The following is a 13,958-nucleotide window of genomic DNA, read 5'->3' as shown; positions in this document are numbered from 1 at the left end:
GCCCCGGCCACGTGGGCTTCCAACCCGGGAGTCATGCGGCAGGCCGCACCCAGACCCGCCCCTCCCACACAGGACGTTGCAATAATGAAAGCGCTAGGTGCTAGTGTCTCAAAAATCAGTAAAACTTTATTCGCTTCCATTCTTTCGCCATTAACAGAAAACTGGAGAAAGCAAAAATGTTTCGTGTTTACAAAGATAAATGGCCTCTTTCCCAGAGAAGATCAAAACCTCAAACGACAACGGGGAAGATAAAAGCGCCCTCCCCCACATCCCCTGAGCTGACCCTTTTCATCTTAGACAAAGCCTTCAGTCCACTGGCCAGGGACCCTGTATGTGGCCAATTCAACATGAGGGCCAAGAAATCAATCCATTCCCGTGATATAAAGTTGAACAGAAGCTACACCAAAGGTCAAGTGTCTGTATTTTACAGGACACAGGAACCAGGCGGCTACTTACAAAAAAAACAAGATTCATTTCAGGCACAACTTTTTTATTTTTTTTTTTGTTTTGTTTTTAAATCAGTAAAAGAAACTGGGTCCTAGAAGCTGCAGTGATCTAAGCAGCAGCAAGTTTGTGCATTCGTCTTTTTGTTTTTGTTTAAATACGTTTAAATTATCACACTGCTGGCACACCTTATTTGCATGAAATTCTGCACCATACATACTAATTGTAGTAAAGTTACCCCCCCATCCTAGGAAAAAAAACTACTCTGGAAGATAATTTTCACTGAAATCTAACCAAACTTCGTTAAGTGGACTGTGACAAGATTATAAATGATATGAAAAATAACATCTTAACATTTGGCCATCAACTTAAGGAAATGGTTTACCTATACAAATTTTTGTAATTTTTAATATATTCTACCCTCATATGGTCCTCAGAATTAAAGCATAATGAACAGGAAAGGAAAAGAACGCAACTGAGTGCTAAGGCGGAACATCTTGCCAGAAGTAATGAAGGTAGAGTATATACTAAATATGAAGTGCAGAATTTCATAGGGCCAACAAGATAACAGTCTATATTTTTCACTTACACAGGCAAAGTGGATTTTGCAATTACCAGTTGCGTTAAATGCACCAAATAAAGCTCCTAAAATTGATATATAAGGCGCCACCTTAAGTTTTCCAGGCTGCAACTGTGCATAATTTTAAAATGGTTTTCTTAAATTTATTTATTTTTTTAAACATAACACGAGGAAGGTGTTAAAACTGGTGTAATAGCTCAATAGAATAAGTATTCCAGATTTTAGGAGGGATGAAGAGGGAGATATTCAGAACCCTTCACCAGAATCCCCCCAACTTGATCATAGTGGATTAATGATGTGCTTTGTGGATGTGGTTAGTCAATGACACCAGCTTGACGGATCTTTCTTTCTGCACCAAATCCCTGTGAAGAAATAAAATTGCAGTTAATAACCTGGGTACATGACAATCACAGTACATTCACAATTTCAAAATGAACTACAAAAGCATTGCTTTTAATCATCGTAATCACCACCAATTTTTTCCCCGAGGAGGAAATCTATAATAAGCCCTCCTGATCTTTTACCTGAACTATATGTTCAAAGTATCAGGAAAGCCAAGAAATGTGCCTTTTATTGTGAGCAACCATTTATGTTACGGACTCAATCAATATGGAGGGAGTCCTAACTAGCTAGAAGCAATACTGAAGCTCCTTGCTTCGTTAAGCCCTCTGAGCTATGCTGAAAATAGGACATCAAGTAGTATGTTGGTCTGTCAGTTGCTACCCCACCCACAACCTTGCATGACCTCATACCATTGAGTTATCTGGTCCCCTTGGCTGACGAAGAACCATTAGGCGAGGAGCACTGGCATCATCCAAGGTGATGTTCTTCAAGCGATTGACCAACCTATCAGGTCGTGGAGCTGCAACAGTCTTGGGGCCCTCACTGTAACAAAGTCAAGAGGTGAGAAGAAAGCAAGTACTTACAGAGGAGTGTGTTTTCTACCTAACTATCCAAATGACTCAGTTTTAATGAGGGGGGACTCTTGCCTCATCTAGCCAGCTAGCTAGCAAGACAGGACAGACAAGTTTATGTTTTTATTCCCAAGTCAAGGTTTACTACTAGTGTAGGAGCTAGAAGAATCAGTTGGGTGAGGGTCTTCCCTAGAATGGTCTGCAACAAGAAAAGACCAGTTTCAAAGACACAAGGCAGCAGATGTGAATAACCTTGAAAAAGTTAAATATCCTGGTTCCTCTAATGGTAACAATGCTATTGACTTAAAAAAAAGCGCAAGCACAGAGTCAAACTGCTAAACTATAAAATCAGAATTTTTAGCAGCATATAACCTAGAGATGGCTTAATGAAAGCAAAAGAGCTAAGCAGAATCCTTTAGGAACAAGGACTACATAATCTTTTTTTTTTTTATTTTTTTTATTTTTTCCCCCCAAAGCCCCAGTAGATAGTTGTATGTCATAGCTGCACATCCTTCTAGTTGCTGTATGTGGGACTCGGCCTCAGGATGGATGGAGAAGTGGTGCCTCAGTGCGCGCCCGGGATCCGAACCCGGGCCACCAGCATCGGAGTGCGCGCACTTAACCACCAAGCCACGGGGCCGGCCCTACATAATCTTTTATATAAAAAGACCTACAATATAGTAAGTATTCAATGTTTCATTGGGCCAGATTTATGAGACTAAAAAGTTTAGACAATAAAGACTAGAGCTAAAGGGGCCGGCCCAGTGGCGCAAGCAGTTAAGTGCATGTGCTCTGCTTTGGCTGCTCAGGGTTCGCAGGTTCGGATCCCGGGGGCACACCGATGCATCGCCTGTCAAGCCATGCTGTGACGGCGTCCCATATAAAGTAGAGGAAGATGGGCATGGATGTTAGCCCAGGGTCAGTCTTCCTCAGCAAAGGAAAAAAAAAAAAAAAAAGAGGAGGATTGGCAATGGATATTAGCTCAGGGGTGATCTTCCTCACAAAAAAAAAAAAAAAGACTAGAGCTAAAAAAGACATAAGAAGTATCAAGAAATAACCAAAAAGTGGCAGAAGAGGATGAAAGCAGCAGTGATGAAAAAGTGACGAAATGTGATAAAGCAGAAATTATAGAAGTTAAAGAGACTGTCCAGGGAGGTTACTAATCCAACAACAAAAAAAACTTACCAGACTCGCCAAACATTACAAGCGCTGCATTTGCCAGTGCGCTGATTAAGAATCACTGAGAATTCCACCTCATCTCCTGCCTGTAGCTCAATGCCATCCTGAACTTCTTTCACATGGAAAAAGAGCTTCTTGCTATCTCCTACTTCGTAGTTAATGAAGCCAAACTGGGGGGAGAGGGAAAAAAGACAGTAGCTAAAAAAAGGGCATACCACAATGGGGAAAAGCACCTCACTCTGAATGAAGCACCATGCCTGACCCTAACAAGATTTATAAAACATCATATTAATGCTGACACTCTAGTTCAGCTGTCTGTGCTATAATTTAATAGCATATGGGTCTGCAAAACTTGTCAGGAAAGAAACATATCTTTGAAATTACTGCCATTCACTCTATTATTGCCTGACTGAAACAAAGAAAGGTTGCCTTGTGCCTTCATATATCATATGAACCATATGTTTTTTTCTCTGAGGAAGATTCACCCTGAGCTAACATTTCACCCTGAGCTAACATCTGTTGCCAATCTTCCTCTTTTTTTTTTGCTTGAGGAAGACTGGCCCTGAACTAACATCTGTGCCAGTCGTCTTCTACTTTATATGTGTGTTGAGGCCACAGCATGGCTGACAAGTGGTGTAGGTCTGCGCCTGGGATCTGAACCTGGGCCACTGAAGCAAAGCACGTTGAACTTAACCACTATGCCACAGAGCTGGCTCCTAAGTTTTTGAATCAAGCAAAATTATTAGGGAGCTGTTACTTGAACAACATATGTAGTGTTTTGATTCCTTCTAGAATTATTAAGCTGGGTTATGGCATCATAAGAAACAGCCATACAAAATGTTATCTTCACCATACTGATACTGAAAAATGTCCTCTTTGAGCACTCACAGGGATTTCCTTGAGATCTCAGTACCAGGAATAGTTTTGTTTGCCTAAGCTTATTTTATGAACACTTCTACACATGGTTTCTTTCCTTCTGTGATCTGCAAGCTCTGAGCTAAAGTGTACAAAACTTTATAGTTTTTCTATTCTGCAACTTTCACTCCAAATTTATTTTCCTCATCACACAATGTTAGTTATTAATACCCCTCTTATTTTCTTCTTGCTAGTATCACCATTTTTTTCTTTTCATGTGGTTTTCTTCATATTTTTATAAGCTACCTGAAATCACTGAAAAAGGGGTAAAGTAGAAGTAAAAATCAAATGAATGTTGGGGCCAGCCTGGTGGCACAGTGGCTGCTTTGGCAGCCTGGGGTTCACAGGTATGGATCCCGGGCACGGACCTATGCACTGCTTATCAAGCCATGCTGTGGCAGGTGTCTCACATATAAAGTAGAGGAAGATGGGCATGGATGTTAGCCCAGGGCCAATCTTCCTGAGCAAAAAGAGGAGAATTGGCAACAGATGTTAGCTCAGGGCTAATCTTCCTCTCTTGCTCTCTCTCTCACCACCACCACCACCACTGCCCCCCGCCCCCAAATGAATGCTGATGGTTCCCCTTGGCTGAAAAAATTTCAAGGTTTTGGTTACCAATTCATAAAAGGATCAAACTCAGACCCAGAGATACCACCACTTACCTGATCTTTCACACACTCCACTGTGGCCCTACGCAGGGGGGTGATGTTGTAGGCCATGGTCTGTGCATTTTGGCCCAGGACACACAATTGGAACTTGACACTCTCCCCTTTCTGCAGGCAATCCCCTTTGTTGGCCATCCCAACTATGCCAAACGGATAGACCTCACCTTTCATATCGCCTGCAAGGAGAAACAGATAAGAAGTCTAAAAGCTAATATTTCACAACAACTCTCTGCTGATGCTCTTAATATATTTATAAGTTGCTAAAAATGTATTATGTTCCCTAAAAATATTTTTTTTATATCTGAGTTCTACTTTAAAGTTTCAATGAAATCCTAAATACTACCATGAAAACAAATGAGAACTTGGAGCTCATTATTTCCTTACTAGCTAATGAACAGTTTTAAACTGCATTTATGAAATTAAAAATATCACTCACAATCTCATTACCTAAATATTTTGGCTTTTTTCCCCTCTACCTCGTGCCCCCTCTCCACCTTAACTTCCCTTATTTGAGGTTTTTAAGCACTATGGGTTGCTAATATGATCCACTGGATTATCTTCTTCCCAAGTTCACAATATGAGCCAACCAGTCAAAAATATTTCTGACCCATAGCCAACTGGGCATTAACAACAAGCCAGGAATAGGCAAAAACATGTAGATAAATTTTTTTCGTAATCCATCTCCTTTCTTTGTTCTGATTGTGGCTCCCTCAAACCAACAGGCAACTTTCTCCTAGATCAGGGCTCAGCATGCTTTTTCTTAAAGGACCAGATAGTAACTATTTTAGGCTGTTAAGTCATCCTGTCTCTGTCACAACTACTCAACTTTGCTGTTGTAGTGAGAAAGCAACAAAAGACAATATGTAAATGAATGGTCATGGCCGTGTTTCAAGTAAACTTTATTTACAAAAAGAGGCCACCATATTTGCTGAGCTCTGCCTTAGAGTAAAAAATTGGCTATGGATAAAAACTGGGCCAAAGAGTTCAGCTGCCTATCAGTTCACCTGGATGGTGAATCCACTGAATCAACAAAGGTGGAGAAGAAGAGAAAAACATCAGTTGAGGTGGAAGCTTCACAATTGGAAATGCTTTTATTTTAACCATTCTCTTGATGATTATAGGGGTAAGCAAAGATTTTCTTTTCAAACATACAGGAACCAAAAACCCTGAGGAGATACTTCCAACAGATCAAGTCATGCAGAAGGATTAGAGACAGCAGGTCTGACGTAGTGGTATTAATACTAACTACCATTTATTAAACACTTATACTGATTCATATTTAATCTTCACAGAACCTTCTGAGATTGAAGATATTCCTCATTCTAAAGATGAAGAAACTGAGCTAGGAAAGATTTAAGTAATTTGTCTAATGTTATATAGCTAGGAGGTGGAAGAGCTAGTGTTCAGATCTAGATGTGCCCGACTCCAAAGCCCACAGTCTTATATTGAGTTACAGCTGTATTTCTAAATAAAAGAGCTGTTCTCACGACCAAGTAGGAAAATATGGCCTGTCTAGTCCCAGAAAACTCCAGGCTTAGAGATTTCAAAAAGCTTCCTTTTCCACAAAATCCCTGCTTTGGACTATATTCTACAGCCAGTGTTGAAGAATTAATAGATTAGGGGTTGGGAATGCAAAATCAAGTAAAAGTGGCATGTTAGAGAGAAGGAAGAAGGGCAATTTGGTATTATCTCAAGAGTTAAAGTGAGCTGCCCATACCCTAATGGCCCTTTTTGGAGTATGGTGTCATCATGGCATTAGTTGAAAAGACTGTTTTGCTAGAAAATCAATGCATATTTGGAGGTGTGTGTTTGAGGAGGTACTGGTTCTATGTAAAACAGAAATTCCTAAGAACCTCATGTGGTAAAGGAACATGTTATCAGGTTCATTTCCTTCTCTCATATGACCTGCTCCTCCCCACTTTATGTTCTGTGATTCCTAGATGACACAAGATTCTCTTTGTGAGCCAAGCTATCATCTTTGGTTAAACTTTCAAACCCATTCATCAACCCCATCATTATGGTAATTCTGCTATACTTATCATCCAGTGTTCCCTACTATCATTTCTATTGCAAACCTATTTTACACACAAAGTTGATCTTTCTGGTGGTAATTATTGGGGGTAAGGGGTGGCACCAGAACTCAGGGAGTTATTGAAGATGGGGAGAAAAAAGCAGAGAATGAAAAATATCGGGAGCCTTGGCCTAGAGACAAGTAGTAGGATCCCCATGGAACTCTAGCTATTAAGGAATAGATATAGTAAACTTTTACAGGATGCACTAATGTTTAGAGAATTGAATGGTTACTAGAAAAATTTGTTAATACTGATGTAAATAACTAGTGAATAATAGAGGAAAATTATAAGGTTGTATTAAACCCAGCCAACTGTGAATATCTGATTATCACATAATATTAAATGCAATTTTTAGTGTGACATTTTGTTCTTAGTCTATTTCAACATAACTCAGTTGCTCACATATAAGTCATATGCTTATATAGCAGTCATTTGTTCACATAAACCCAGGGATTTCACACCAAAGGGATATAAAAATAAAAACTGAGCATGGAGGAAAAAGTCACTTCTCCTTAATCCAGTTCTTAAGGAATCTGAAAACAATTGCAACAAACACCATCATATTTTAAAATCTTCAAAGTGTTCATCTGAAGTTGTAAGACAAATTTCAAACAATCTGACAGGGATGCTCTTACCTTCCTCCACGATCTCAATCATTCCTTGATACTCAATCTGTGTTGGATCAACACCCCGCAAGGGGCGAATGACTTTACCAGAGTAGACAGTGGGATCAGCTTCCTCAGTAATGCCATTCACTATAAAACAAAGTACGTATACCTCTCACTCAACAGTTTTATTTAAACTCTTTCCCACAGGGGGAAAAAAAGCAAAAATCATCAGAAGAAATGTTAAAAGAGGGTTGGTTGGTTGCCTGCTATTCTTGAAACACTTCCAAACTACCATTAAAATAAATTTATTTAAGGAATTAATAAGTATTCATATTTGAAACATGTCTTGCTCTCACCTTTTCCAGGTGATCAAATATTTCCTTTTTAGTGAGGCATTCCCTGCTCTAAAATGGCAAACCCAATACTTATACACTTCCCTGACTTACTTTACCTTAATAATATGTATTACTATCTTTCTAAACATATGACATAACAATATTTTACTCATCTTGTTTGCCTATATTTTCCACTAAAAAATAAACTCAATGAAGGCAGGGATTTGTCTGATTTCTTTACTGCTGTATCCCCAGTATCTAAAACATAGCATGCACTCAGATATATTTATTAAATTAAAATGAACATTCTTGGCTGTCATTTCCCTAAGTCTCTCCAAGAGACAGTGTTATTTGGAGAGTTTAGATGAAAGCCCAAAGTAAGTTGTAGGTCTTTTAAAAGTCAGAGATCCTAACTATCAATGATTTTCTTAAGTTCCCATTATTCTTCACATTCAGACTTATTCTTGTCCAAAATCATCTTCCTCTCTCCCCAACCCCATGAAGATTTATATCTTGGTGTTATTTTTTAAAAGAAATACTGGGGGCCACCTTGGTGGCGCAAGTGGTTAAGTGCGCGCATTCTGCTGCGGCGGCCCAGGGTTTGCCGCTTCGGATGCCGGGCGTGCACCGACGCACCGTTAACGCAAGCCATGCTGTGGCAGCATCCCATATAAAGTAGAGGAAGATGGGCATGGATGTTAACCCAGGGCCAGTCTTCCTCAGCAAAAAAAGAGGAGGATTGGCAGATGTTAGCTCAGGGCCGATCTTCCTCACAAAAAAATAAATAAATAAAATAAAATAAAAAATAAAAAGAAATACTGAATTGAAAATAAACTTAAAGCAAATGACCTAAAATATCTAGAACAGTAGTTCTCAAACTTCAGTGTACGTTGGAATCACCGGAAGAATTTGTTAAGCAGACTGCCCATCCCCAGAGCTTCAGTAGGTCTGGAGTAGGGTCAGAGAAGTAATTTTCTAACAAGCGGCCAGATGATGCTGCTGGATCTGGGGATCATACCCAGAGAACACTGATCTAGAACAACTGGGTCTTTTGCTCCCTCTCCCACCCTATCCCCTCATCTCCCACCCAAAGCATAGGCTGACAAAGTAGAAGTCACAATTCATTACCTGAGTGTGTTTTGCTCACTTTTTCTGCACTGACTTTGTTGCCTTTGCCTTTGGACAAGCTGTACTCGACCATGTCCCCCAGTTCCAGGCTATCGACATCACCAGAGAACTCACTGGGGGGAAAGGAAATGATATTTAAATAAGCAATCACCACAAACATGAACAGTAGCAAGCAGCCTTTATTTCTTCTACAATAACATTCATGGTGTGCTTACTTATGCTGGATACTGTTTTAAGCACATTATATGTACTGACTCTAGTCCTCAGAAACACTCTATGAAGAGGTACCATATTATCCCTAGCTTCAAGATAATGAAACTAAGATACCAGGAGGTTAATTTCATTCGATAAAAGTTACAAAACTAGTAAGCAGCAGAGTCTGGATTCAAACTCCAACTGTCTGGTTCTAAGAGCCCATGCTCTTAACTACTACTCAGTGTTCATGTATCCAGGCCTTTCTATATCTTTTGGCCACATGTTCTCTATATAGAGGTAGATGATTAATTTTAGTTTATAAATTATAAAAATTTTACCAATATAAAATCTGGGATTAAAAAATATATAACCACCCAATACTAAATGTTTTTAACTCTAAAACCAAAGGATGGATAGTAAGCTCTAAGCTTCTAAAGGGTATTCCTCACCTGTAATGGAAAAAGATTTCCTTATCATGATTGGCTGTTTCAATAAATCCAAAATTATCCTTCAGAGTTGCCACATAACCCAAGAGCCTCTTGGAGTTGGAATTACGACCTAAAAGTCGCACACAAGTTGCAATCTGCTGTCCAGGCCTCTGTTTGTCACTAATACTAAATTCAACCTGTGAAAATTAAGGATGCTCATTAATACCACGTCATTTACACACCAAGTTCCTTAACTCCTTAAGCTCTATAACTTCCCCAAACCATGCTTTCCACTCCAAATATTCTTTGTAAATACTCTGATGAAATAGATTTTCACTAGACTTCTATGTCTCATTCCATTGTTCACAAAGGATCAAGTTTTGTTCTCCAGTGTATATTCCTTATAGATTCTTAATTTCTCTCAAGGAGAGCTATCAGAAAACCAGAAATACTAAGCATGAGAAAAATGAAAAGCAATGTAAAACCTTTGGTGTGATTTTACTTGGATGTTTCAGTGACTGTTTTAACTTTCTTACCAATATTATTAATTTTTTTATCTAAGCTAATTGATTTAGGCATATCTTATACAATGCTTAAACACTGACTCCTCAAAAAGCTTTAAAAGAGAGCTTGCTAGACTCTGTTCTAATTGAATAAGCTGCTTTTAAATACAAAGATGTTCATAAGTTAAACTTGTAAAAGCACAAAAAGTTTTAAGCAACACGTGATAAACGTAAATCCTATAAAATGATTTAAGTTTTAAGAATGACAACCTTTAACCCTCCGTCTCTCAAATAAGCAGAATTATCTTGCCTTCTCTCCTATTTGAGGGGAAGTAGATCCTTCCACATCCTTGGCTTGAAAAGCAATAGTCAATTTCACTCCACAATCATCATAAGCAATAATACCATCCTCAGCCTCCTAAAGAAAGAGATAACAGTCAGAATATAAGGAAAAGAATCAATATAAACAGCTACAGTTCTTAAAAACCCTTGAGCCAAAGAACTGGCACAGCTGCAGGGATTTCCTACTCTAGTGTTCTCTAATAACAGACTTTTTATATGAATAAAAGGTGGTCTTGCCTTAACCCAGGACTGACTCAATGTGCTGTAACTGGGTCTTTTAGTCTTAAGAACCTAATTTTTGCTGTTGAGGAAGAAAAAGGAGAAACTTACTGAAAATTTACAACATGCACATTCTATACTTCTCACAGACAATCACAAATCAAACTGGGCATCTATTTTCAATCGGGTAGAAATTCTGTAGGGCAAGAAGCTTCTGTATCACCTATTTTGAGTCTCCCATAGTATCTCACAGTGTTTTGTACATAATGTTAATCAATATATTTACCAATGCAGAGAATTTAATTTGGTACAGGATCTAACATAGTTCAGAGCATTTGATATTAAAATTCAAGCAGGTGAACCAATGTTTCCATAATAACACTTAAATCGTTGAATACCAGAAAGATTAGCTCCTCCAAAGTCTGAGAAATTTCAGGTATGTCATATAAAACCATACAGTAAACAATGACATTGTACAGCCACTATGTAAATTATACTGTTTCTATGGTTTCAGCTATCATTTCTATGGGGATTAATGCCCACATCCCTAATCGAGCTTTGACTCCTTTCCTAAGCTCCAGAACTCATTACTGAGTATTACATATTCAAAATCAATTAATTTCTACTCTTCTACCATTCATACTCCTTCTATAACTGATATATAATAATATTTATTGAACATTTATAATGTAACAGACATTATGTTAGGCACTTTATATTATCAAATTTAATGTTACGATAAAACCATCTCCACAGTTACTCTTATCCCTCATTTTACAAATTAGCAAAGTCTGAGGAGGTTAAAATAAATTTAACTTGCTGTACACCTTAAATTTATACAGTGATGTGTGTTAATTATTTCTCAATAAAACTAAAAAAAAAAATCAAACAACAAACTTGACTAAGGTTATACATCCAGTACAAAGTGATGCTAAGGATCTGACTTGGGTTAAGTGAAGAGTGACAATGTCAGCGAATTCAAGTCTGACTCCAATGGCATCGACTCTTTTGCAAGTCCACCAAACTCAAAATCTCAGCATTTCTGCTTTCAACTCTTTCTACTCATTAACCTCAATATCCAGCCAATATCTGATAATATACTATATACCACGTATATTAGATAGAGATAAGACAATCCCTGCTCACAAAGAGCCCAGTCTAGTAAAAGACAGATTCATAAACAGGTAAGCGTAATATTCTATAATAAGCCCAATGACGGAAGGACTTACTAGGATACACTGTTGGCCTAAGAAGAAAACAACAATAAAAGGGCAAGAAAAGTCTCACACAAAGGCTGTCTTGATCAACCCAGTTTTGCCAGAGACATGTGGGAAGCAGGGCATTCCAAGAGCTAAAAGCCATTGAAACTAAGCCCCAATGAATTTTACTTTTATTATTGTTAATAACACCATCTGTCACTTGTGAAATTCCTACTATGGGCGAGGCACTGTGAGAGCTTTTTAAACAAAACACAAGACAACAATTTTTTAAGTTTAAAAACTGAAGCTCAGAGGTGAAGTAATTTTCCAAGCTACAAACTAAGTGGTAAGCAAGCTGCTATTTCTGCTCTTTCTGGTTCCTGAATAGTTATTTCTAAAATTATGTTACTTTCCACCATCTCTCTCATGTACCTTTTCTTGTCTACATCCATTAACTCTGCCCCTAGTTCAAGAACTATCTAAACTATTAAATAATTTCCTATTAAGCCTCTTCATCTTCTGTCTTTCTCTGCCATCTACGGTTAACACTATCACCATTATCTTCCTGAAGTGCACACCTGATGTCATTTTCCAACACAAATCTTTTTCTGCATACAGAACAAGGTCTAAATTCTTTAGAGTAGCAATCAATACCTTCTCAATCTAGCTGTATCCTGATTTTTCACCCTTATTTCCCCTACTCACCCTCACCCAAGAAAAAGAAACCCATCTTCCTGTCAAACTACTTAGTGCTTTCTAACGAAACCCTGAATTTTTCTCACCTGTACCTGTACTCTGTGAGGAATGTTCTTTACTCATTTATCACCACCTACTAAGTGTCAGTGCCTTAGTAAAACCATCCCAGGTCCTGCCAGTTTAGAATTAATTTTCACCAGAGCTCTTATCGACTTTTTACGGTAACATTTTGTATCCTGTATGAATTACCTGGTTCTATATGACTCTCAACTTATTTACTTGAGAACAGAAGCCACCTTAGACATCTTTATATTTCCTATTCAGGCGATTTTTCAATAAATGGAGTTCAAATGTGTGAACTGAGTCTACCCAGATTTCAAAGTTTTAAACAGCTTGGAAGGTAAGTACTATTGTTTCAGATGAGTGGTTCTCAACTGGGGGTGACTATGGGGACAGTGGGCAGTATGGTATCTGGAGACACTTTTGCCTGTCATATAGGGGGAGAAGAAGAGAGATATCGCCTTCTACTTGGCAAAGGCCAAGGATGCTGCTAAACATTCCACAATGCACAGAATAGCTCCTCCCGCAAAGAATTATGCAGCCCAAAATGTCAGTAATGCTGAGATTAAAAAAACCTTGCTTCAGATTAGTTCACTGTTAATATTACATGGAATTCTGAAAGAGACAATACTCTATTTATTGTGTGGACAGTGGTTGCTTTTAAGCAGAAGAGGAATAAAGAGCCACAAAAATAATTTTGATTATGTAAAACTTACCTTTTCTTTGCCTTTATTTGGGCTAGTGGTTTTAGGATTGGAAAAAGTGGCTTCTTTTTCTACAGTGCCCATAAAACGATGATCTGAATGAGAATGGAATGAAACCGTGCCCTTGGGAAGCTTTTTAATCCTAATAGCATGATTTCTTTGGGCAGAAAGCATATCCTACAAATGATAAACAAAAGTAACTTTAACTGAAAATGGAAACATCAAGAAAACCCCCCATATTCTTCTCAAAAACTACTCACAGGAACCACAGTAAACTCTACTTCATCTGCAATATGGAGCTGGTTCCCATCCAGAATTTCACTGAAGTGGAAGAACATACGAGCATCACGATCCACACACTTGATGAAACCGAAACCATCTCTCATGGCAGCAATTACACCCTGAAACCCAAATAATATTTTCACTGGCTGTGAAGCTTGTCAAGACAACAGCATTCAAGTTTGGAAGCATGATCAAGTTAAATTCATTAGGAATTCTCTGTATTAATGACCCAAATTCTATACCCACCTTTTAATTTTTCCATTTAAGTACAAATTCACTGCATTCCATAAAGTAAATTCACCTCTAACCAACTGTCTGAGACTCCCCAGATGCTACCCCTTGGCCAACATGCACTAGAAAACGTTGCCATATTCAAATGTAAACTCATGCATATAATGTTTTCCATTTAATTTAATTCTCAATTCTGTGAACACAGTAGTATTATCCTATTTTGAAAGATGAGGAAATCGAGGCTGAGAGAAGTTATGAA

General features: G+C 38.3%; 1 protein-coding gene across 3 annotated transcripts in view; it reads right to left on the bottom strand.

Annotated features, from left to right (window-relative positions):
- Window positions 1–101: 101 nt before the first annotated feature.
- CSDE1 (cold shock domain containing E1) overlaps window positions 102–13,958 on the bottom strand; it is a 39,175-nt gene continuing 25,318 nt past the window's right edge. For all 3 annotated transcript variants that reach the window (XM_004420632.3, XM_004420634.3, XM_087445060.1), the window contains 10 exons: window positions 13,447–13,587; window positions 13,199–13,363; window positions 10,277–10,384; window positions 9,485–9,660; window positions 8,841–8,953; window positions 7,405–7,524; window positions 4,695–4,873; window positions 3,124–3,287; window positions 1,777–1,909; window positions 102–1,386 (listed from right to left, as the gene is read on the bottom strand). In XM_004420632.3, the coding sequence (XP_004420689.1) occupies window positions 1,339–1,386; window positions 1,777–1,909; window positions 3,124–3,287; window positions 4,695–4,873; window positions 7,405–7,524; window positions 8,841–8,953; window positions 9,485–9,660; window positions 10,277–10,384; window positions 13,199–13,363; window positions 13,447–13,587 (1,347 nt within the window). In that variant the 3' untranslated portion in view covers window positions 102–1,338. The remainder of the gene's footprint in view (window positions 1,387–1,776; window positions 1,910–3,123; window positions 3,288–4,694; window positions 4,874–7,404; window positions 7,525–8,840; window positions 8,954–9,484; window positions 9,661–10,276; window positions 10,385–13,198; window positions 13,364–13,446; window positions 13,588–13,958) is intronic.

The sequence above is a fragment of the Ceratotherium simum genome, chromosome 2 (assembly GCF_057802395.1).
Source record: "Ceratotherium simum simum isolate JZ-2026a chromosome 2, ASM5780239v1, whole genome shotgun sequence".
In the NCBI taxonomy this organism is placed as follows: domain Eukaryota; kingdom Metazoa; phylum Chordata; class Mammalia; order Perissodactyla; family Rhinocerotidae; genus Ceratotherium; species Ceratotherium simum.
The sequence above is the reverse complement of the archived record's forward strand: the minus strand, read 5'-3'. Positions and strand labels throughout refer to the sequence as shown.